This window comes from Equus asinus, chromosome 16, assembly GCF_041296235.1.
Source record: "Equus asinus isolate D_3611 breed Donkey chromosome 16, EquAss-T2T_v2, whole genome shotgun sequence".
NCBI classification, from domain to species: Eukaryota; Metazoa; Chordata; class Mammalia; order Perissodactyla; family Equidae; genus Equus; species Equus asinus.
This window is the reverse complement of record NC_091805.1, coordinates 9,561,090-9,584,358: the sequence shown is the minus strand read 5'-3', so window position 1 is coordinate 9,584,358 and position 23,269 is coordinate 9,561,090. Positions and strand designations below refer to the sequence as shown.

General features: G+C 35.5%; 1 protein-coding gene across 2 annotated transcripts in view; it reads left to right on the top strand.

Annotated features, from left to right (window-relative positions):
* Window positions 1-23,269, top strand: part of NEGR1 (neuronal growth regulator 1) — an 824,026-nt gene that overhangs the window by 536,599 nt on the left and 264,158 nt on the right. The window contains exon 4 of one of the 2 annotated variants that reach the window (XM_014867325.3): window positions 14,083-14,214. The exons of the other annotated variant lie outside the window; for it this stretch is intronic. Coding sequence (XP_014722811.1) covers window positions 14,083-14,214 — 132 coding nt within the window. The remainder of the gene's footprint in view (window positions 1-14,082; window positions 14,215-23,269) is intronic. 2 annotated transcript variants of the gene reach the window in all.

Sequence of the window (23,269 nt, the reverse complement as noted above, 5' to 3'; positions counted from 1 at the left end):
GGTGGTATTTGAAATACTGGTGGAATGGCTTTCAGCATCACAGCAATGCACAGCCCCCACAATATGACAATTGATGGGTGGGGTGACTCCCTGACTGTGGTGGTGAGAGTGCTGAATCCTAACCACCAGACCACCAGGGCTTGCTGAGTAAGTGGACACATTGATTATCGCAGTAGGACGTCAATCATTTTTCTGATAAAAATATAATAGGAAGTTTCGTATGGTCTTTCTTAGAATGTCCCTCATTGAAGACTGGTATGATAACACCAAAGCAAAATTTGGTAAAGGAAATTTTAATAAGAACTAAAATAAAGTAGTGAAGAGGTACAGTTTTCTAATATACTGGCATATCTGAGAGGAGAAATTTAAAATGACTTACAAAATGAATGAATTTCCTTCATGTAATCCTTTATGAGTACTATTTCTTTACGTGAACTTATGATAGTAATTAAATATCAGAGAAGTCAAAGTCTGATCACTGGCCAGACTCTGGAGTACAGAGTATATTATTCACAGAGGGCTCTGGGTCACAAAGCTAATATAATAGGGTGCTGAAATGGAACATTCAGCTGAAATCCTATGGCAATAGATAACAAAATGAGTTGTAATTCGTATTACCTATATGGAACTTCTAAAACATGATTAACTAAGAACCAATTAGAATACTCCTAAAACTCTCTCTTTGGATTGAAACTATAAAGAAGAGTCAATCAGAAATACTAGAGATGAAAGACACAAATAAAACAAAATATGGATTCCCTGAATGCTCATGTGGACACCATAGAGAAGCAAATCAGCATAATCGAAGATAGACATGTTGAAATGCTCCAGACAGAGGAGGAGAGAGAACTGAGGCTAAAAAGAAATGAAGAAAGTCTCTGAGAAATATCTGACTCAATGAGGAAATGCAACATAAGAATTATAGGTATTTCAGAAGGTGAAGAGAAGGAGAATGGAGCAGAAAGCAATGCTCAAAGAAATAATAGCAGAGAACTTCCCAAATTTAGGGAATGAGAGGGAAACGTGTGGAGGAAGCTTTCAGATCTCCTAGATTTGTCAATGTAAAAAGACCTACTGCAAGGCATATAGTAATAAAACTGGTAAAAAATGAATGACAAAGAAAGAATACTCAGGGCAGCAAGGCACAAGAAAATAACCTACAAAGGAACCCCTATCAGACTTTCAGCAGATTTCTCTGCAGAAACCTTACAAGCTGGAAGAGAATGGAAAGACATATTCAAAACTTTAAAAGATAAAAATCTTCAGCCAAGAATACTCTATCCAGCAAAAATATCCTTCAGATATGAGGGAGAAATTAAATCTTTTCCAAACAAAAGCTAAGGGACTTCATTACCATGAGACCTCCCTCCCCCCACAAGAAATCCTCAAGAAGGCGCTCATACCTGGACAAAGAAGAAAAGGGAGAAAGGGGTCACAAAACACAGAGTAAGGAGATAAATAGGTAGACAGAATCAGAATAGGATAGCAAATATTCAATTATAGCATTAGGCTAAAGGGAAGGAAAACACCAAAAACAAAGACAATCTTGTCACTTTAACCACAAACTCACAACACAAGTTAGAGTAAGATATGAGAATAATAACTTAGGAGGGGAGGAGGAAAGGGATTGAATCAGTTTAGACTAAGGAAATAAGAGGCCAGCAGAAAATCGACTATGTTATGCACGAGATTCTAAAACTCTCTTTTCTTGTATGACTAAGAAGGTTGGGAAAGAGGAATTTTGGTGTGAGTTCTTGGGAGAGTGCTGTGCCACACACTGCCCCTCGTCACCAATGTTTGGTATTGTAAGTCTTTTTGAATTTGGCCATTTTAGTGCATATATAATAGTATATCAATATAGTTTTGTCTTTAAATTTACATAAAGTGAAAAAATCACTCATTGTAGTGTACAATTCTATGGGTATTGACAGATGCATCATTGTGTATCCACCACCACCACAGTCAGGATACAGGACAGTTTCACCTCTCTAAGAAATTCCCTAATGCTGCCTTTCTGTAGTTAGTTAATGTCCCCTCCCCCAACACCTGGCAAAAACTGATCTATTCTTCACCTCTATAGTTTTGCTACTTTGAGAATGTCATATAAATGAAATACAATATGTAGCCTTTTGAGTCTAGTTTCTTTTATTTAGTGAAATGTCATTGAGATTCATCAGTATTGTATATAAAATGAATAATTTTAATGGCAAGTGGTATTGCGTTATATGGATGTACCACAATTTGCTTACTCATTCGCTAGTTAAAGGACATTTAGGTTGTTTCCAGTTTTTAGCAATTGTCAGTAAAGCTAATATAAACATTTGTATTAAACATAAGTTTCTATTTCTCAAGGAGTGAGAATGCTAGGTAGCATGGTAAATGCATGTCTAATTTTATGAGAAACTAATAAGCTGTTTTCCAAAGTGACTGAATAATTTCACACTCCCACCAGAATCAGAGAAGAGCTCTAGTTGCTCTGCTTCCTACCAGCACTAATCAGTGATTTTGTTTTTGTTTTTAATTTTAACCATTCTAATACATATACAGTGGAATCTTGTTTTGGTTTTGCTTTTCCTAACTCTTAATTACTAATTGTGTTCATTGTGCTTTGATGTGCCTATTTACCATCTGAGTATTTTCTTTAATAAACTATCTATTTAGATCTTTTTCCCATTTCTTTATTGAGTTGTGTTTTTACTGAGTTTTGAGACTTCCTTATATATTCTAGACACAAGTCCTTTGGCCAATATGTGATTTACAAAAGTTTTCTCCTATTGTGTGGCTTGCCTTTTATTTAATTAATGGTGTCTTTTGCAAAGCCAAAGCTTTGTTTGATTTTGATGAAATCAAATTTATCAGCATCTTCTTGTATGGTTTGTACTTCTGGTGTCATATCTAAGAATTCTTAGCCAAAGTCAAGGTCACAAAGATTTTCTCTTTTGTTTTCTTCTAGAATATTTATAATTTTATGATTCACCTTAGGTCAATGATCACTGTTCAATTAATTTATGTATAAGATGTGATATATGAGGCAGAGTGGATAACTTTGCCTTTAGCCTCATCTTAGGGGGAAAGCATTTAGCTTTACATCATTAAATATGAGGTCAGATGTAGGGTTTTCATCGAAGCTTTTTCAGGTTGAGAAAGTTTCCTTCAATTCTGTTTTCTGAAACTTTTAAAAAAAATTTTGAATGAATGTTTGATTATTTTCAGTTGTATAACCAGACTTTCAATCTTGGAATAAACCACACTTGGTCATAGTGTATTATCACTTTTAAATATTGCTGGGTTTATTTACTAAAAATTTGTTAAAAGATTTTTTGAGTCTATCTTCACAGGGGGTATGTTTTTTCTTTTGATGTCTTTAGTTTTGATATTAAGGTAATATTATCTTCATAAAGTGAATTGGGGAGTTTTCCTCCTCCTCCATCTTCAGAAAGAATTTGTGCAGGTTTGATATTATTTCTTCCTTAAAAGTGTAATAAATATGATCCTGGAGATTTCTGTGTGGGTAATTTTTTAATTATAAATTCAATTTCTTATAATTGAATATATATTACATATTCAGGTTTTCTATTTCTTCTAAATAAGTTTGTAGATTTGTGTCTTTTAAGGAATTCATGCATTTAATCTAAATTCTTGAGTTAAGTGTTAGGTGGTTTTACTTATTATTTGCTGATTAGCCATTCAGTTTTTCTTATGACTTTAGTAATTTCTTCTCTTTCACTTCCGACATTAGTAATTTGTGTTACCATTCTTTTTACTCTTTATCAGTCTGGCTAAGTTCTAGCCATCTTTTAAAAGACTAGCTTTTGGTTTCATTGATTCTCTCCATTGATTGTCCACTTTTAATTTTACTAATTTCCACACATTATGATTTCCATAATTTTATTTGCCTTAGGTTTTATTTGTTTCTCTTTTCTATCTTCTTAAGATGAAGTCTAAAGCATTGATTATAGGCCTTTATTCTTTTTCTGGTGTTGTTCCATCATTTTCTGGCTTGTATAGTTTCAGACAAGAAGTCTAAGGAATTCTTATTTCTGTTTCTTTGTATGTAATCTGTATTTTGCCTCTGGCTACTTTTTAGATTTTCTCTTTCTCACTGGTTTTCAGCATTTTGATTACAATGTGCTTTTGAGTGATTTTATTTGTGGTTATCCTGCTCGGAGATTCTAACTTCTTGGATTTGCCATTTTATTGTATGCATCAAATTTGGAAAATAATTAGCCTTAATTTCTTCAAATATTTTTTGCTATACCCTTTATGGGACCCTAGTATCCATATATCAGAAAATTTTATATTGTTCTATATATCACCAAGACTCTGTTTAATTGTTTGTTTGTTATTTGTATTTCTCCCTCTGCTTTAGTTTGGATAGATGTTAAATGAGCTTGCTATGCCTTCAAGCTTCATCTTATTTTTTGTTTTAGTATCTAACCTGCTGTTAATTTCATCCAATTAATATTTCATTTGAGATATTTTGTATTCCTATGTCAAGAATTTTTGTTGGACTAGGGCTATTTTTTTCTATTTTGTATACTTCTCTTCATTGTATTCATGTTTTTGCTTAAATATTTAAACATAATTATAATAGGTTGCTATTTTAAAATCTTTGCCTGAGAATTCCATTATCTCTATCATTTCTAGGTCTCTTTCTGATGACTGACTTTTCTCTTAGTTATTCTTTACAATTTTCCTGCTTCTTTAAATATACAGTAATTTTTTTATTGGATACTGGAAATTGTGTTGTTATATTGCTGAAAATCTGGATTTTGTTTTGTTGCTTTAGAAAGTGTGGAGCTTTTTTCTTACAGCAGATGTGTTACTTACAGATCATTTTGTCCAATTGAACCCTGTTTTTAAGCATTAAAGAACAGGTCTCAAAGAGTGTTTACTCCAGCTCTTTTTCAGCCTATGACTAAGACGTAAGCCTGCTAGAGTCTTTGCTGAATGCTCTGATGATTACGAAGGACTCCCCATTCTTGATAGTTGGAGATCAAATGTCTCCTCACCTTGTTTGAGGTCTAGGAATTGTTCAGCCTGCAAACTCTCCAGTGGTTCTTCCGCCAACTTTTGAGATTTCTCCCTGTGCATGCACAGCCTAGTCTTCAGCTAAGATAAGGAAACACATGCTGATTTCTGTAGCTCTTTGTCTGTGTGGGTTCCTTCTCTTTAGAGCTCTGCACCACTACTCCTAGCCCCCTTGACCTGCCAGAATTCCAATCTCTCTATGCTCAATTCAGTAATGACACTGGGCTCTGGTTTACACCTCCCTGATCATGGGGTTTGAAAACTGCCTCCAGATAGAAAGTCATGGAGATCAATGGTGGGGCTCACCTGATTTGCTCCAGGGATCCTGGTTATGTGTTGCCTATTGTCCAATAGCTGAAAAGAGCTGTTTCATATATTTTGTTCTTTTCCATAGCAGTTTATGACAAGAAGGTATGTATGGTCTTTGTTCCTAAATATAACTGGGAGCAGAATTCCAAAGTTATCTTTTTAAAAATATAATATTTTAAAATATTCAAATTTGTCATACTCTTATTTACAACACTCCAATCATTCCTTAAGTTAAAATCCAAATTCCTTGGAAAGCTAAAAGACTTTCTAGGCTCTGACTTCTGCTGAAAACTCCAGCCTCACCTCTACCCATTCTCGCTAAATTAATGCTCTCACCTAACCAAACTTTTAGGAATTTTCCTTGAAATGATGGTAGCACAATTATGACAGCATAGCATCCTATATTTAACCCAAATATAGTACTTATCACATTTTATTGAAATTGTTGATTGTACTTTTTTTCCCAGGTAAATTGTAAGTTCTTTGAAAGAACAGTCTTGCTCACTAGTCAGTGATCTTGCATAATATCCATTGAATGCATGAATGGAAAGAAAGAAATCAGACAGGAAGGAAAGAAACAGTTGGTTGTGAGCTGATTTAAGAACTTGCCTTCAGTGTTGTCTGGTGGACTATGATAAATACGTAACAAAATAATTAAAACCTGGAGCTTTTTATTTACTGGGTTGCTTTTGTTTGCTTCTGAAATCTGCCACAGTCATTTCAGTAGATGACTTCCATAATTTCATCTGCCCAAACACCCTCTTCTTCACTGTTCCTTCAAACCTCACTATTTCTGGCTCTCACTCCTTCTGTGCTCTAACAAAACTTGCCAGTATCACATTACCTATTAGATTTGTGGTACATTCTCATGAAAATATTTTGTTTCCAAAGCAATCTTGTAATTAAATTTGTCTTTCTGACCTTCACTCATATTTTTCAGAGGTATTAATGAACTCAGAAACTTTATAAATTAGACCACACATTTTTCTTTTTCTGCTGTCTCTGAAAGTTATAGACAAATTACAATTTGTATGTCGAAGTAGAGCTGCAAAGACTAATGAAGAGCTGTGGTATACAGAAAAATGGCCCCCAAAGCTATCCATGCCCAAATCCTGGAATCTATGACTATGTTCCCTTACGTGGTAAAGAGACTTTGCAGATGTGACCAAGGTTAAGGACTAGAGATGAGGAGATTATCTCAGATTAGGTAAATCAACTCAATTTAATCACACAAGTCCATAAAACTAGAAGAGGAGGACAAAAGAGTGGTTCAGAGAGATGAGACTGGAGAAGAGGGAGTAGAGACTCAAAGTAGGAGAGAGACTTGACTCACCATTTGCTGGCTTGCAAGATGGAGGAAGAGGTCCAGGAGCCGAGGAATGAGGGTGGTCTCTCGAAGCTGGGAATGGCCGTCCACCAAAGAAGTAAGGAAGTTAGTATTATAATAGCAAGAAATTTAATTCTCCCAACAGCCTGATTGAGCGAATAATCAAGTCTTTGGAAAGGAATCTCACACTGCCAACATGTCGATTTTAGTCCAGTGAGACCCTATATTAGTTTTATATTGTTTCCGTAACAAATTACCACAAAGTTAGTGGCTTAAAACAGCACAAATTTATTATCTTACACTTCTGTAGGTCAGAAATCTGGTACTGGTCTCACCAGATTCAAAGCAAAGTTTTGACCTACTGAGTTTCTTTTTTTATGCTCTAGAGGAGACTCAACTTCTTGTTGTCAGCCGAGGACCATTTCTAGTTTCTAGAGGCCACAGTTTTCCTTGGCTGGTGCCTCCACCATCTCCATAGTCAGCAGTGATGATTTATCACATCTCTCTGGCGTTCTCTTCTAACTTTTCTCTTCTACTTTTAGGGACTCAGCAGATTACATTGGGCCCTCCAATAGAATCTCCTTATCTCAAGGTACTTAACATTAATCCCATCTGCAAAGTCCCTTTTGCCATGTAAGCTAAGAGAGACACAGACTCCTGTGACTAGGACATGGATATCTTTGAGGGACCCATTATTCCAGTTACCATAGACCAGTGCTGGACTTCTGACCTCCAGAACTGAAAGGTAATAAATTTGTATGGTTATAACCAATAAGTTTGTAGTAATCTGTTATGGCAACCATAAAAATCTAATACAAAAACAAATAACATTTTGATTAACATCTATAGAGGACTTTATAGTTCTAAGAGCAAGGATTACATACATATGACCTAATTTAGTTCTTGCAGTGAAGAAGCATTTTTATTATCACCATTTATAAATGAGTGAACTAATGCAGCATTTCAATGGTATGTAGATCAGGCAGGTAGGTTTTGGCATTAGTTCTGAGTTTCATATCTGTCACTGTGTCCGTTGGCAAGATATTTAACCTCTTTAACCATTAGAGTCTTATTCTATATAATGGAATCTACCTCATACATTTACCTAAGTTAACTGAGGAATTCATAATAAAAGTATTTAGCATGGTACTTTACACATAATAAGGAATCAACAAAAAATAAATATTATATTTATGTGTGGTGACATGGTGAATAATGAATAAGATTAATCTTCCTTATCTAATGAAATGGAAAATTTTCTGGACTTTCTATTATGTTACCTTTCTTTAATTGTATAGTCAAAGAATATGTATAGAGGTCATACTAAGCACAGAATAAAATGTATCCTTTTATATCACAGAAATTAAAGTATAAAAGGAAAGATAAATATTTTAAAAATTACTGATAATTAAATAAGTAATATCAAGCTTGTATATGCCACATAACATTAGTGCAGGATTTTCTTGTTAGTTTTGTTTTTTGGAAGTATGTAACATGAAGTTACTGTGCAGAGCAGTGAAAACTCAGTAAGTGTTTCTCTGAGGAGATATTGTTTAGGCAGAGATCTGAAGGATGAAAAGAAGTTCCCTGGGTGAATTGAAGGATAGTGTTTTGGGCAGCAGTAAGATCAGCTATATGAGGAGAAAGAGGCGTAAGGACCTTCTATCAGCCTACAATTCCCATCAGAAACTCAAAGCTGAAAACCATCTTTGAATGCCATTTTTAGACCAGTGAGTATTCAAGGATAGTTTATATATATATATATATATATATATATATATATATATATATATTTAAGCAAGGATAGAAATTAATCAAGAAGGTTGAATTGTCCTTGGGAATTCAGGCAGAGAGGAAGCGACTCCAACATGAGATCGACCTTCAGTTTCCTCTGCAGATCTACAAGGCAGATGCATTTACTGATCTCCTACAGGGACATGAGAACTGAACTGGTCATTGCTGTTAATGCCTCATGAGTGACTTCCTTATTTTCATTTCTGGTTCCAATTGAATATCATGTTAAGACAAAGGCACCGATTCTTGAATATAGTAACCTCTCACCATGAAAACAGTATTTATCTACACCAACCTCCTTGGCAAGCCTAAACCTGTGCATCATAATACCGACTAATAAGGTTTTCTTTTTTTCTAATCCTGTGATGTATCGCACAGTGTTCTAAGCACTTTACTTGCATTAACCTGCATAATCCTCACAACACTCATACGAGTCAGGTTCTGTTATTATCCTCATACATCACAGATGAGTAAACTGAAGGTTAGATACCTTGTATACGATCACATAGCTGGTGAATGGGAGAGCTAGGATTTGAAGCCAGGCAGGCAAGTTTTAGACCCCACGTGCCTAATCACTCTCCATGGTGTAGTGCACAGAAGAGATACTTGCATGATACCAAATATGCTGGTGGATAGCAAGCTGACAGGAAATAATTACAATCATAAAATGTAAATGAAGCATTCCAAGGATATTTTAAAAGTTCAATTGCAAAGTACCATTTAGTAGTAAATGGCTATGAGACTCTAACAAAATATATTCCCTCGGAGCAGCCTTGAAAAGTGAGATGACTGTTTCTGGGCAAGTGTTCGGGAATTAAAATTACCTGGCAAAGCAGTATGAAATCATTGGCATATCATCTGAGTATGTGCATTCCAAGATCAGTAACTGAGACAGGAGTCCCCTAGAAGAGCTTTGAGAATTACTTAAGAGGTAAAATTGACAGGAAACAGTGACTGATGGATGTATAGACTGAGATAAAATGTACTGTCAAAGTTGATACCAAGGTTTCTGACTTGAGCAACTGGGTGATGGTCGAAGTGCTCACTGAGACTTAGAACACAGGAGGAGTTGCAGATATGGTTGGAAAGGTAAGTTTGCTTTTGGTGTGTTGACTTTGAGATGTCTGTGAGGCATACAAGTGGAGATGGCCAGTTGAATACGTGTGTCTAAGACTCAAGATATAGATATGGGCTAAATAGATCCATCAGGGACTTGTCAATACATAGACAGTAATGAATTGCAAATGAATGAACGAGATCCCCTGAAGGAGTGTGCTCAATGAAAGAAACAGGAGTAATAGGACAGAAACAATATTTGAGGAATGTGAAGATGTGAAAAGTTTTGAAAAAGTGAAAAAAAATGGCCAGAGAGGTGAGAGGAAAACTAGTGAAGTATAACAGCCTAGAAATCAGGGGAAGAAAGATTTATTTTGTCAGATATTTTTCGGAAACATATTAGTACTTTGTAGAAATCTAATGCTGTGGCTAACAATTTCTCTATGGAATATAAAGTATGTTCATGGCCTTACCAAACCATAAAGCCAAATCTAGATATTGTTTAGTGGCCAATACAGAGCTCTTTCTGTCCAGTTCTTATCAGAAATCAATATGAGAGAGAGATTATAAAGCATAGCTGCACACTGTTTTCCAGATTTCTCTTTGAAGATGTGATAATAGTGTTATCATTGAAAGCTTGTGGAATTTCTTCAGCTCTCTATTTTTTGAGAAGTCCATCTATACCTGGAAGAGATTATGCACAAAGGAAAAACTATTGTATAGATTATAGATAGTACTTACCTTTTTTTCTTCAAAATTGTATTTAAAGTTTTTGTTAGTCTTTATAATCTTGAAAAGAATCTTTGATAACTGTACAGAGGCTGTTCTCACCAGTGCCATCACCTGTCACTTCAGGATGTCAGCAGGATGACACCTCTTTTTAAAGTTCTTTCTCTTCCTCACAACTCTGAAAGAGAAGTGGCAACTTCTTCGAATATAAGTGTTTACTTTAGTTTAGATTCTCTGTGCTCTATCCTTACAGGGCTTTATTAATACATTAATCAATGTATGTATTTATTTGTTCAGTTAACATTTACCAAGTGTATGATGTTTCAGGAATTGTGCTTGAGCTAGAGACACAGAGAAGAACAAAACAGGAACCGTCGCTGCACTCATGGAGAATGGCAAAATCTGTGACAAGAAAAGATCTGCCATATCACAATGTGTTTCTGTCTCACAAACATTTATAATTGATACCCTGAGAGATAAAAGCATTGCACAATGTTTTTATAAATTATCTAGATTTAGAATGAGTACCTTAGGATAGTACATATCCCCCATAAATATTGTAGTCTTGGCTTTGGTAATACTCCCCATCCACGCCTTAGCTCCCTACATCCCTTCAGCCTTGGTCTTTCTCCTCTACTTTTGGGACTAAGTTGAGTTACATTGCATGAACTGAATTGTCCTCTGCATTTTAATGTACTATATCCACATTCTCTCTCCTTGTTAGAAGAGTAATGGGAATAGAGGGAAAGCCAGACAAGTGTCTAAAGACAAGATTGGTTTCTTTGGGTTCAAAACTAAAGTAAAGAATTACTATGTAAAGCGCAAAAAAGTCCAAAGAGGCAACCGAGCAAATTACAGACAACTAGTGAACTCCAGGGTTTAAATCCTTGGCAAAGCAACCAGAAGTTTCAAATCTGGAATTCAAGTCTAGTAAGATAAGTCTGAGAACAGAGCAAGGATTAGTTCAGGATGGAAACCGAACTATTTGTGTAAGAACAAGAGAATACTCAGAGCTCGCCTTTTGCACTAGCTGATGTATGGTGAATGGAATATATAACAGGCTGACTTAAAGTACCAGGAATCCGGTAGGGAAATTAAGATGTTGACCATGCGTTTATGCTTTGTTTTTCCTCAGTGTCTTTATATTAGTGTTATATTACTGATAGCTAGTGTTGGCAATGGCATCCATTCACTGCCTCTGTAGCTACTGATTTATGCAATGCATACATATTTACCAGTAATTCTGATAGTTGTAAATAAGGACATTGTTCAGTGGTGGGGTTGAAGAGGAATCCCTCAATACGGTTATGTAGGTTGTGCAGTGAAACATTCAATAGATGTGAATGATGCTCTCTCTAGTTGAGTGATGTCCTGGTCCTGATGTTGGTGACATTTTGTCATACGGCTTCTTGTAGTTGCTCTGAATTTTTCAGAGTCTTCCATTTAGCTATTTAGGAGAGAAAAAAAAATACTAGCTTCTTCTTTAAGAAACCTATTGCTTCCCTCTTTTCATTATTCACTTTGTTTCCTGGTATGCATACAAATTAATGTGTTTCTTTCTATCCTCCATACTTTAAAAGACTGTTCATAGTTTTGTAATGTTTAAATAGCAAAAACGATAACACTTATACACACTATATTTAATGGTTTATTTAAGAAGTAGACAATAGTTGATTATTCAAACAGGTTATAATGTATGCTTGTTATCAAAAGAAAGCATTTTGGGGGATATAATTTCTTAAAATTATGTCAGAACACAAAAATAGGAATAGCCAAAAATATTTTAATATAGTTAGATCCTAACAAATTTGTTTTTACAAAGTTGTACAATAGTATACCTTTTCACTTGTAATTGGCTTCACTTTGTACAGCCCAACTGGGATATTTAATTCTGATATGATGTATCAATTCTCCTCATATTTAATTTCCATTTAATATTGCCTTTAATTTATAATTCAAGTTTTACTTTAAAAATTCTTGGATGTGAATAAAGATTTTGTCTTCCCTATCTTTTTTTTTTTTCAGGGAGAGATTTGCCCTGAGCTAACATCTGTTGCCAATCTCACTCTTTTTTTTTTTTCCCCTCCCTGAAGCCCCGTTACATGGTTGTATTTCCTACTTGTAAGTTATTCTAGTTCTTCTATGTGGGATGCCACCACAGCATGGCTACTGACAGATGGGTGGTGTGATTCTGCGACCAGGAAGTGAACCGTGGCCACCTAAGCAGTGCGCGCTGAACTTTAACCTCTAGGCCATGAGGGCTGGCTCCTCTGTATTTTTCAATAGTTTTCACAGACACGTTTACCTGGATTATCTTTATTGTAAGGGTGAAATTAAGAGCAAAAGAAGGGAACAATGGAAAATCAGTATTATATTTGTGTATTAGAATCAAAGCAGGCCACAAGTTTGAGCTAAGAAAATGATTGTAAAATCAGATTTTAAGAATATGGACTTTGAAGACAACTGTTGCTTTTGTCAGCTTACCTCTGTATACCTGAAATAGCATATCAGCCAACCACCATGTTGGAAGTATAGCTCTCTCCTGTCTAGGATGTGTGATCAGCCAAATAAATGGAGAGGTGACTTAATCATATTCTAAACATTCCAGGTTTCCATTAACAAAGTTACAGTTACCTGGAGGGCAGATAGTGTGGCAATTGATGTAGACTCAGAGAATCTACAGAAAAAAAAAATTGTTTTAATTGAGATGGATCTTAGATTTGGAGCACCACAACTAAATTTCATTTTGTTTTATTCAGATAAAATTGAATCTTCTTACTAGATTTCTAACTTCTGCATTACAATAGTTTTGGCAACAGAGTAAGATGAAAGCAGCAAATAAGACTGGTTTTTGAAAACACATCATTTAATGGAATTGTTTCATTTTCCAATTCTCTTTGGTATGCATTGAAATGTGATTTTTCAAGGCCTGTGCAATGAAGGAGAAGGGTCCCCCTCTTGAAATTCTCATAGGTCCATTCTTCCTTTGCCATATCTCTGATAGTCAATATCCTTCCTGCCCAATGATTCTCTGCTTTCAAATAAATAAAAATTCTATTATTTCAGAAAGTAGTCCCTTTTCCCAAATCTCATTCATTTAGAGACATTCTTTCATCTGTGATTTTCCTTACATTTTTAATCTACTGTTATTTTTAGTCAAATAGAATGTTTTCCTTGGAATATTAACAATTAAAGATAATTTAGTTTGTTTTTATGACCACTTAACTCTTAGTTTGAGTCATAAAGTTTTTTTCTGAGGTTTCTTGGGTAGGTTATATATTGTATATAATGTATCTCTCTTGGAAACATTAATAACTTTGGAAACTGAAATACAGCAATGCTTTAATATATCTTTACGCTCTTCTCAAGCCATCTGACTTGAAACCTTGAGAACGAGTATGAGATTTCCCCAAAAGAAAAGTAACATTTAGTTAGGTTAAGTGTCAAATTGCTAGCTTACGCTGTATAAAAGTCAATATGTACCAAGTCATAATAGTGAATTTCATCTACAGTGCTAGGAGGTTGTTGAACTCAATTACAGAAATGTGCAGAGCTCTATTTGATGTGTGACGAGGTTAGGAGACCACAATCAATTAAAAAGAACACATGTATATCCTGTTCTGGGGAAACTGTTGTTATAGTATCCTTGTTCAGTTTCTGCTTTTTTCTCTGACTTTTCCTCTGAACAGAAGAGAACAAAGGGTTTAATAATTCCCCAGTTTCATGTGGAATTGTTTTGTCTGCAATATCTAATAGGAAGACGTGAGATTGTTGTTTTACTTGAATGAAGCCTCAGGCAGCTACAATTAAACATGCTATAACTTTTATTCTTGTAGCAAAACCGTTTGAAAATGGACAATATTTGGACATTTATGGAATTACAAGGGACCAGGCTGGAGAATATGAATGCAGTGCGGAAAATGATGTGTCATTCCCAGACGTGAAAAAAGTCAAAATTGTCGTAAACTGTAAGTCCCGTCACCTTTTATCAACATAACTTCAGAGAAAAGAGAAAACATCTGAAAAATTCTGTCTGAAATTTGTGTGGCTGTTTTTTAAGCGGTGGTTTATTGATAAAGACCACCTACTGACAACGAAAATGTGTATATGTTAGAATAGTGTTCAACTGTTTTATGTAACATCAGTTGTCCCAAGTAATCCCACGGAAATTCAGTATGATGTACAGATGGAAATGTTTCCAATAGCTTCCTACTCCCTGGCATTCTAAACTATGGTATCCTTATCTCAAAAGCACTGTAGACACATGATGTTTTCTTCATTCTCATGGGTTTCACCTGGAGTGTATTCCCACTAAATTTAAGTGTGAAGTTCCCAGTCAAACCTGATGGAAATGAAGTGTGCTATTCTGCACTCAAAGATGAGATCAGTTGCTGTGATGCTCCTTTTACTTGGTCATTTAACCATATTTAATTTGGAAAATATTGAGAAAATGAAGAAATAATTTTCCCTGAGCGTCGTTATTAAAAAGTTAGTATATTAAGAGAACTGCAGAACCATTAATGACATTATGTTACACCTTTTCTCTAAATGCATCCCAAACACTGATGTAAGATATGTTTTCATTAACATCCTATTTTACATCTTGTGATCTCAATAGCAATGACTGCAGTAGTCTGTACTTTTCAAAAATATCCCTTAGTCTTTCAAAAATTTTCATATTGTTTATCTTATCCAAATAAAATACTTTTGGGATAATAATATTTTACCAAAAGTGTTTATAAGCTACAGCTTCTAATTTTTTTGGTTCCATTTATACATCTTTGTATATATGGCCATTGTTAATAATGCATATGTAGTATTATCCCATAGATCAGAAGAAATTGTTCCAAACAGATCCCAAAATGCTAAAACTAAGCAGTTTTCTCACATTACTATGAATCTTTCAGTTTCACAGCCAAAAAAAAATAACTATCAGAACACTCCTGGCAGTTGAGGGTCTGCCAGGGCAAGTCGCTGCCGTCCACTAACATTTATCAGTGACTAATTTATACATCTGGGGTTGAACTATCTATGAGACTGAGCAGATGTGCAGAGTACCAGATCAGGAGGCAGTTTCTGGAGCAGAGTTTCTCATATAGTGTTTTGGATATAAACTTCAGCAGATTCACCCACGAAGCTTATTGAAAATGGGAGATTTCTGTGCTGCACGTCAGCCCTATTGAATCAAAATCCTTGAGGTATATGGCCTAGAAATATGCGTTTTTGGTAAGTTTTCATTGATTCTCAGGACTCCTGATACAGATGGTTCTGCTCATCCTTTGGAACTCTCTGAAATAAGCAAGTAAAAATTCCTGCTCATTTCATCATGAACCATCCGTATCTCAACATGAGTCTGCTGATTTTATTGTTGAGGGGCTTGGTAAGGGAGATGAAAAATTGGACAACTAAACAAGTGATTTTTTTAGCAGTGAGCACTAAGAAATGAAAAGGCAGTCAAACTGTCAATGAGCAAGGTGCCCAGCCTGGCAATGCTGCCCACTCTCAAACCCCAGACCCAGCAGCCCTAAGATGATGTCTCTGATGGGGTAGACTTGAAAACTCAGCTGCTGTATGGATTCTCAGGAGCTCATACTCCACGTATAATCCACCCTTCCCTTTGTATTCACACACTCTTTTTTATCCTTTTTATCCCTCTGCCTTTAGTTCATTGTCATATTATTCAATCAGGTTCTATTTTTTCCTGGACAAGTGGGAGGGACCTTAGACTGAGAAAGGCCAAATAGGGAGGAAGAAACTTGGAGAGAAACTGAATTGGAAGAAAATTTAGATGACCAACCAAATGAGTCATCATCCACAGGATCTGGATGGAGAAGAGAATCCATATATAAAGCAGAAAGACAGAAACTAGAGAAACAAGACATCAAGAACTGTGAAGGATCTGCCACTTTCATGGATGCTGGCAGAAGACAGTTTATTAGTCATAGCAATAGCAGTAGCCAGAGTATTGTCATTTTCCTGCATCAGTTCCCCAAGCCCCAATTACTGCAGGGTGATACGAGGAGGGCTAAGTGACATCTACACACACAGTGCATTTTTGTCATAACTGAGGCTCCCTGAGCTTAAGAAACTCAATTTTTTTAATAATGGCAGCAAGCAAACTTGCCCTTGGCTGCAAGGGGAGAAATTATCTTTATTATTCTGGACTGTAAACAAACTTGCCCTTTGCTCCATAGGGAGAACCACTTCTTCTGTCTTCCAAGACTGTTCGCTATACAAACATTTTTCAAAAACATGGTGAGAAACGAAAGCTGTCAGTGCCTCTGCTCGCAAAGATATGCAGAAACACAACAGACCCATGGAGAACTGTCTTCCAACACAGGATGGGAGCAGGGAAGTTTGAAGCAGAGCCTAGAGACATCCCATCAGCTGAGAAGGGGGCTTCAGGGCCTTTTGTGGGGTGTCAGACATCTAAGAATAAGTAGGAAGGAAGACTTTGTTACCAACTTTAACTTAAGAAGGGAAATAGGAAGGAAAAAGGGGAAAGTAAAAAAAAAAAATTGAGGTACTTTTAAAATCATAACACAGACTATCTTTTTTGAGAACTAATTTCAAAGTACAGTCATAAGTGAAAATATCGGTTTCAACACAATATTAACATAGCTCACATTTAAAAGATGGACCTAGGAGGATTTTTGCAGTTATTTTAGAAAATGATTTTGTTTTCTACTCCTCCCCAAATTATACCTTTGATATTTTCTATTTTCTTAAATGTTCTGTGAAGAATTACGTTTAATACTGATTGAAGAATCACATTCACGTCTTTTGAATCAGTATTTTATGTAAAAGATGAGTTTTGCTCAGACTTCTGGTCAAGACGTAAATTCTGCCTTAGGCCGGAATAGCTATGTCACACATATACCAGTGAAATCTAAGCTGTTTAGGTATGTGAGTGTGAGCATGTGTGTATGCTCCTGGTTATGAGGAAGTGTGGAAAGTGTTAATTTTGTGAATTTGGCCCTTTAAAACTCAAAAATTGAGCACTCTCTATAGATTTTACTGGGGTGATTTCCCAAAGGAAATTAGCCAAAGCTTACTGAACAAACTTTAGTTTGTCAAATCCCCAAATTGAGTACAATGGTCCATGTCATTGGCATGGAACCGCACATCCCCTGAGGACCAGAAGATTCCCTGAAGATAGAATCGTGCCAGGTTCAAGGCAGCCTTTCTTTTCATTGTTATTAATCAAGAGTGATGGTGCATATAGAATTGCAGTAACTTTATGAGTTATAATTTCAAGAGAAACTGTCCCATTTCCCAAATGGGGTTCAAGATGAAATGTGATAAATTTTCATAAGCTCTGGTAGATTCAGTTATACAGTAAGTCAACTTGAGGAGACTTAGGTTCCCCATCAGTTAGAAATGTTTAAGGTTTTAATATTCATCTACCACATCACCATATTCATTATATAAATATATACATATATGTATAAAATACATACCATACATAACATCATATTTGACACATGCTTTGTACTTATAGCACTTTGTTGTGGATTTCTATTCAATTTTATTCATCAGCAGTTTAGTGAAATGATTGGTATAATTGACTTATTTTATATAGTTTGGGCTAGTTGGTTGAATAAATCAGTTTATTTGAGTTATTTACAGGAAGTTTTGCTACAGGTAGGAAGAAATTTGTAGGCTAGTTAGATTCTATGCGAAGGCTTCTTTCTTAGTAGGGAGATTTTGTAGGTGATTATTCTTGTCTTTATCTGTACTTACTTTTATTATTTTATATATATATATAAATTTCTTTATATAAGTATACACACATACCTACACTCATATATAAATATATATATATTTCTAGTCAAATTGAAAAACAAACTAAAATAATAAAAAGGAATCATGACAGTTATCATAACCAAAACTTGAGAAATTAATACACATACATAAACGTAACAAGAGAGAAAAAAATTTGAGGCCAGTTGATTAGGTAAGCCAGAGGGAGCCAGTGGATTAGAGTTGGACAGATTCTCTGTTTTTTTTGCATTTGTATTCCATCCATAGAAGTGGCCTAGAGGATACCAGTCTCACAATTTTTATAGTTAATTAGAAAATGGAAGAATGAATGAGTTCCAGACAGCCCATGGGTTCAACTGAATTGAGAAAAACAGGAACCCATGAAGGTCTCATTAGGAAAGGAGAAACCAGAGTCTAGAAAATCAGCAAAGTTGACTCACTGAAAGAAAAATGTAGAATCTGGAAAATTTAGAAAGTATCATAGGCTAAGCAAGTAATGTAGATGTCTATAGGGAGGTAGAACCCAGAACCAGCAGAGCCTGCAAGACCTAGCCCTTCAAAACGAACCCTGCCAGTAAAAGGCAGGGGGTTCTCAGAGCTGATGACAGAGGCTGTCTGCTCTCCACCGATTTATATGTATTCTTCCAGTGAGGAGTAACTGTTTTGGAAATGTAGGCCTTATAGTCAGATATAACTTATTTGAACTGCTGTTGTGTAATTTACTGGGCTTTGAGACCTTGGGGAACCACTTTACCTTTCTGAGTCCAATTCTGTAAATTTAGGGCAATAACGCATAATTTTCAGGGTTTCGGTAAGGATTAAATGAGATGATACATATAGCATCTATCATAGTGCCCGGCTCACTGTAGGTAACTGAAAAAAATCTCTCTCTCCCAGGACAATAAGTAAATGGTATGTTGACTAATGTACTTCCAATACCATATTTTTAACCAAATTTTTCAGGTGGATTCAATACAGATAACCTGACATTTATATAGTGCTTCAAGCCAGAGAGTGGAAGCACTAATTCTATTTATTTTAAAGATAAGAAAATTGAGGTTCAAGGAGATTAAAACAATTAATAGTGTTCTTGATTTTCAAGAACAAAACAGACGAGAATAAGGGAAGTTATGAATTAACCAGATAAAATATAGAGTCAACTAGATTAAGGTAAAAAGATGTGTAGACATTATTTCCATTTTCAGTCATGACAGTCAGATTGATTGATTTATATATTTTGCACACAAAATTTCCAGTAAAATAGAATTGAGTAATTCTTCCTGTGGTCAAACAGTAAAGATGTTTTTGGATGCACCGTGAACTAAGTTTTTATCCAATAAATCATAAGCACATATTTGTGCGTTATTTTGCATCTGATACATATTCATTTATGCAAATGTGTACTTTATCTTCCAAAATAACTAGCTCCAAACATGCGGAATAGAATGTACCAATTAGTATAACTTAGTACAATTGTATCAAAGCCTGGAATGAGGAGCCACTGGGGAGAGGGAAGAGGAGAAGGATTCTAGGGAAATGACCAGTTTTCTTAGGTTATTCATAAAGTTTTCTCCAAAACCTTGAGCGAGGTAGGCAGACATTTCAGACTTAATACAAGAAGAAATTGCAGATGACATGTATGTAGCACCTTAAATAAGGAGAAAATCCTAGTATTCAGAGGTGGAATGGAGCAAAGATACTATCATGGAACCAGAAGATAAATGAGTGTTAATGTGAATTCATAATTATCACCTTAGCTTTTATTTCTGGCTCCATTTTATGCCTCTACCTTTCTTTTCCATTTACCTCATCTTTCACAACTGCTTATAATTTAGGCTACTCTCCTTTATTTTGTATTTCCTTATAAGATAATTAACACTTATTTGGAACAAGGCATAAACAACACATATTGTCTTCTAAATAAAGTACTTTTTTGTATGCCATGTCTAGAGTAATAATGAAGCACTTCAGTAAATCTACAGTGATATGTATTTACCTCTTTACTTACTGCTTACCATGAGACTATCAAGGTCTTGGGGCCTGGAATACTGTCTTCAAGAATTTCACCATCTAGGAAACAAAAAAGACAAAGAAACACACAGTTATAGTACAGTGTGGCAAGTGCTTTGATAAACCAATCATAAGGTGCTATGAGGCACCAAACACAGCCTTGGGGTATTATGGAAGGCTTCTAAGAGACCTTGACCCTGAGGATGTCTGAAGGACAAAAGTGAATTTGACAGATTTTTTTTTTGAAAAAAGGAAAGAGCGGTCTCTCAAACAGAAGCATCAGCCTTTGCTTAGTCCCATAGGAGTCAGGGGACAAGGCACTGCTTGATCTGTCCAGCTGCAGTCAGCTGGAGGAGACCAGAAAGGGAAACAGGAAGGAGGGTGGGTAAACGGAGGAAGGTGGGGCCAGAGTCTAAGGGAGATCATGAATTTTCATAGGCAGACATGAATCTAGCATTTCATAATCAAAGAAGAATAACTTTGAGATGATAGAACTATTCAGAGATACGTCTGAATATTAAAGAAATGCATTTAAATATTTTTATTTCCTATATCCATGGAGTACACGTTGGAGATTTCTGTTTTGTCAAGGCAAGGGCAAAGGAAAGGATTAAAATGATCATATTGGGAACAACAACTCCAGCTAAAAGAGTTATGAGGAACTAAGAAATTTGAAGGAAAATCCCAACAGCTATTGAACATTGAATATTAGAAACATATAGATAATCACCCAGAACACATTTCTAAGTTAAACATTTCCCTTCAATACAACAGCAAAGAATCTAAGAATTAAATGTTTTCATTTCACCTTGGGACTTTCATAGTATAAAAAGTTCAGATTTAATTCTATGGTTTATATAATACCTCAGTTGAAGTAGAACTGTGTTATTAAACAAGCAGTTAAGGAATACATGATTTCTTCTATTGAGGGAGTCATACTCGGTCCTTTGTTTTAAAGCTTAGCATATACTTCAATTAATAACTAGTGTGCCACGGCTATTTCTACTCAACGTCTGCTGCCCAATTTAACTTAAATGTATTCTCCCACACTTTTATCTAGGTTTTGGGAGGAGTTTTGGTGTTAACGGTCTATGAGTGGTCCTTTATCCTTTTGTTCATGGAAAATCAGAATGCATCTGTAGTCACCAAATGTACATATATTTATTCCTCTTTTTTTCTGAAAGCGAAAGATGAAAAAATTTCCTTGCTTTCATACATGAGCAATACTTTTTGCTAGATGAGAGTCTGTTTATTTTGTTGTGTTTATAGTTCTTTCTAGGTTGACATTTATCATTTCAGAAAAAAAGATAGAAAGTAATAGGTATAATAGAGTTTGACCATCAGCTAGCAGTAAGAAAGCAATTTCTAACAGGGTGGAAATGCTCTAGGTTGAAGATGAGTCCATGCCAAACGGAAGAAAAGTGGCGGTCAGGAAACAAAGAACAAATAAATCTGTCCCCCACTTGTCTGTGTGCTTCTCTGCTGGTGTTCTCTGGATTCATGCTCCAGTAAGAGGCTGAAGGATCAAACGCTGAAAACTGCAGGCTGACTTCCTCTGAACATATTCCTCAAACTGATCTTGAAAGTTCAAACCTTTCGCAAACATGCATATTCAGTGTCCAACTTTATCAGCATATTCACAGTAAGCAGGTATACCAAGAAAAATAATTTGTGGATTTGAATTATTTTTAACTGAACACTTAAGAGCCATTCATAGAATGGGAGCAACACTGAATTAACCTTCTTGGGTCTTTTCCATATCATCATGATTAAACTTCAAAGGAATTGTCAGTATTTTTATGTATGCTATTGCACATATTTGTGTGTTTTGTATACATGTATGTGTGAAAGAAGTGAATGTGGAGCAATTAGGGGAAAACTGCAATAGAAATACTATAAATAAAGGCAGGATGTAGAGAGTTGTGGGAGATAAGTTTGGAACAAAAGGGACCCAATGTGGGGAAGCTTCTTTTGTACTTTCGAACTTACTTCGCCTGTCCTCGCTCGCGCCTTCCTTTATCTTTGTATTCATTCTTTCATTCTCTCTTTCTTGATCATCATCATTAGTACATTACTACTCTTTTCTCATCATCTTTTTTGTTGTTTCCTCCCTTCCCCTTCCTCTTATTTCTACACACATGTGTAAATACTAAACCAATTTTTGAAAGACATATAATGAGAGTTAACAATGAATTTTATTGTCAACTTGGAAAATTTTTGAATAGACAGATTCCTTGTTAACTGTAACCACTCCCCAAATATAGAGTTATTAAGTCTATATTATGTTTACTAATAAATGGTAAATTTTTTGAAAATTTACTAGGTGATTATAGTAAACATGCATATTTGGAGATTACAAGATAATGAGTGTGACAGAGAAAAGCAGAAGATCTGTATTCTATTTTTAATTCAGCTACTGAACTAATTAGACAACTTTGGACAAAGAACTTAAACTTCTAGGTATTAATTCCTCCATTCATAACATCTCCGTGGACCCACTAATTCTGAGATTCTGATGTGTTTCTCTGATCCATGTATCTAAGATTTTTAGGGACTGCAAAGATTCAACTCCCAGCAGGCAGGAAGCAAAGGTTTAAAGCAACTGTCTGGCTTCAGTGTCAAATGATTCTAGATAATCTCATTCTTTTGCCTTGTGAATTCTTTGAGAAGTTATTAAGGATGATAATTTTGTTCTCTCATGGATTGTTGACACATTTGAGTAAAGTTTTTTGTTTTTTCTTTAAAAGTATAACTTCATGGAAAGAATAAGTACAACAATGGAGCAATAAGTTTCAGAGAATTTGAAAGTAGGGATGCTGTCTATGCAGTGGAGTGTGACAGAGGGTAACAAAACAGGATTTGGAATCAGATAAACATGATATATAACCTCAACTCAGTCACTTATTAACTATGGAGTATTGGGGAAGAAAGTTAGCCTCTCAGGGGCTCAGTTTCCTTCCTTAAAAAACTGGAGCTAACTATATCCACCATGAAGATTTCTTCTGAGGATTAAGTGTCACATTATACGTACAACGGAGTGACTAGCACAAGGCAAACGACTTTCCATACCATATGTATGCGTACACAGCATTCACCACGTGACCCTGTTTGTTTATATGCCATCTTCCTCTGTAGTCTGTGAGCTCTTTGAAGAGGGAGGCCCCTCTGCCTCCCCTTCGTGCTTCAGGCCATGTGCACCATGGTCATGAGGACAGGCTGTGGAGCTGGTCACCCTGGCTTTGTATCTGA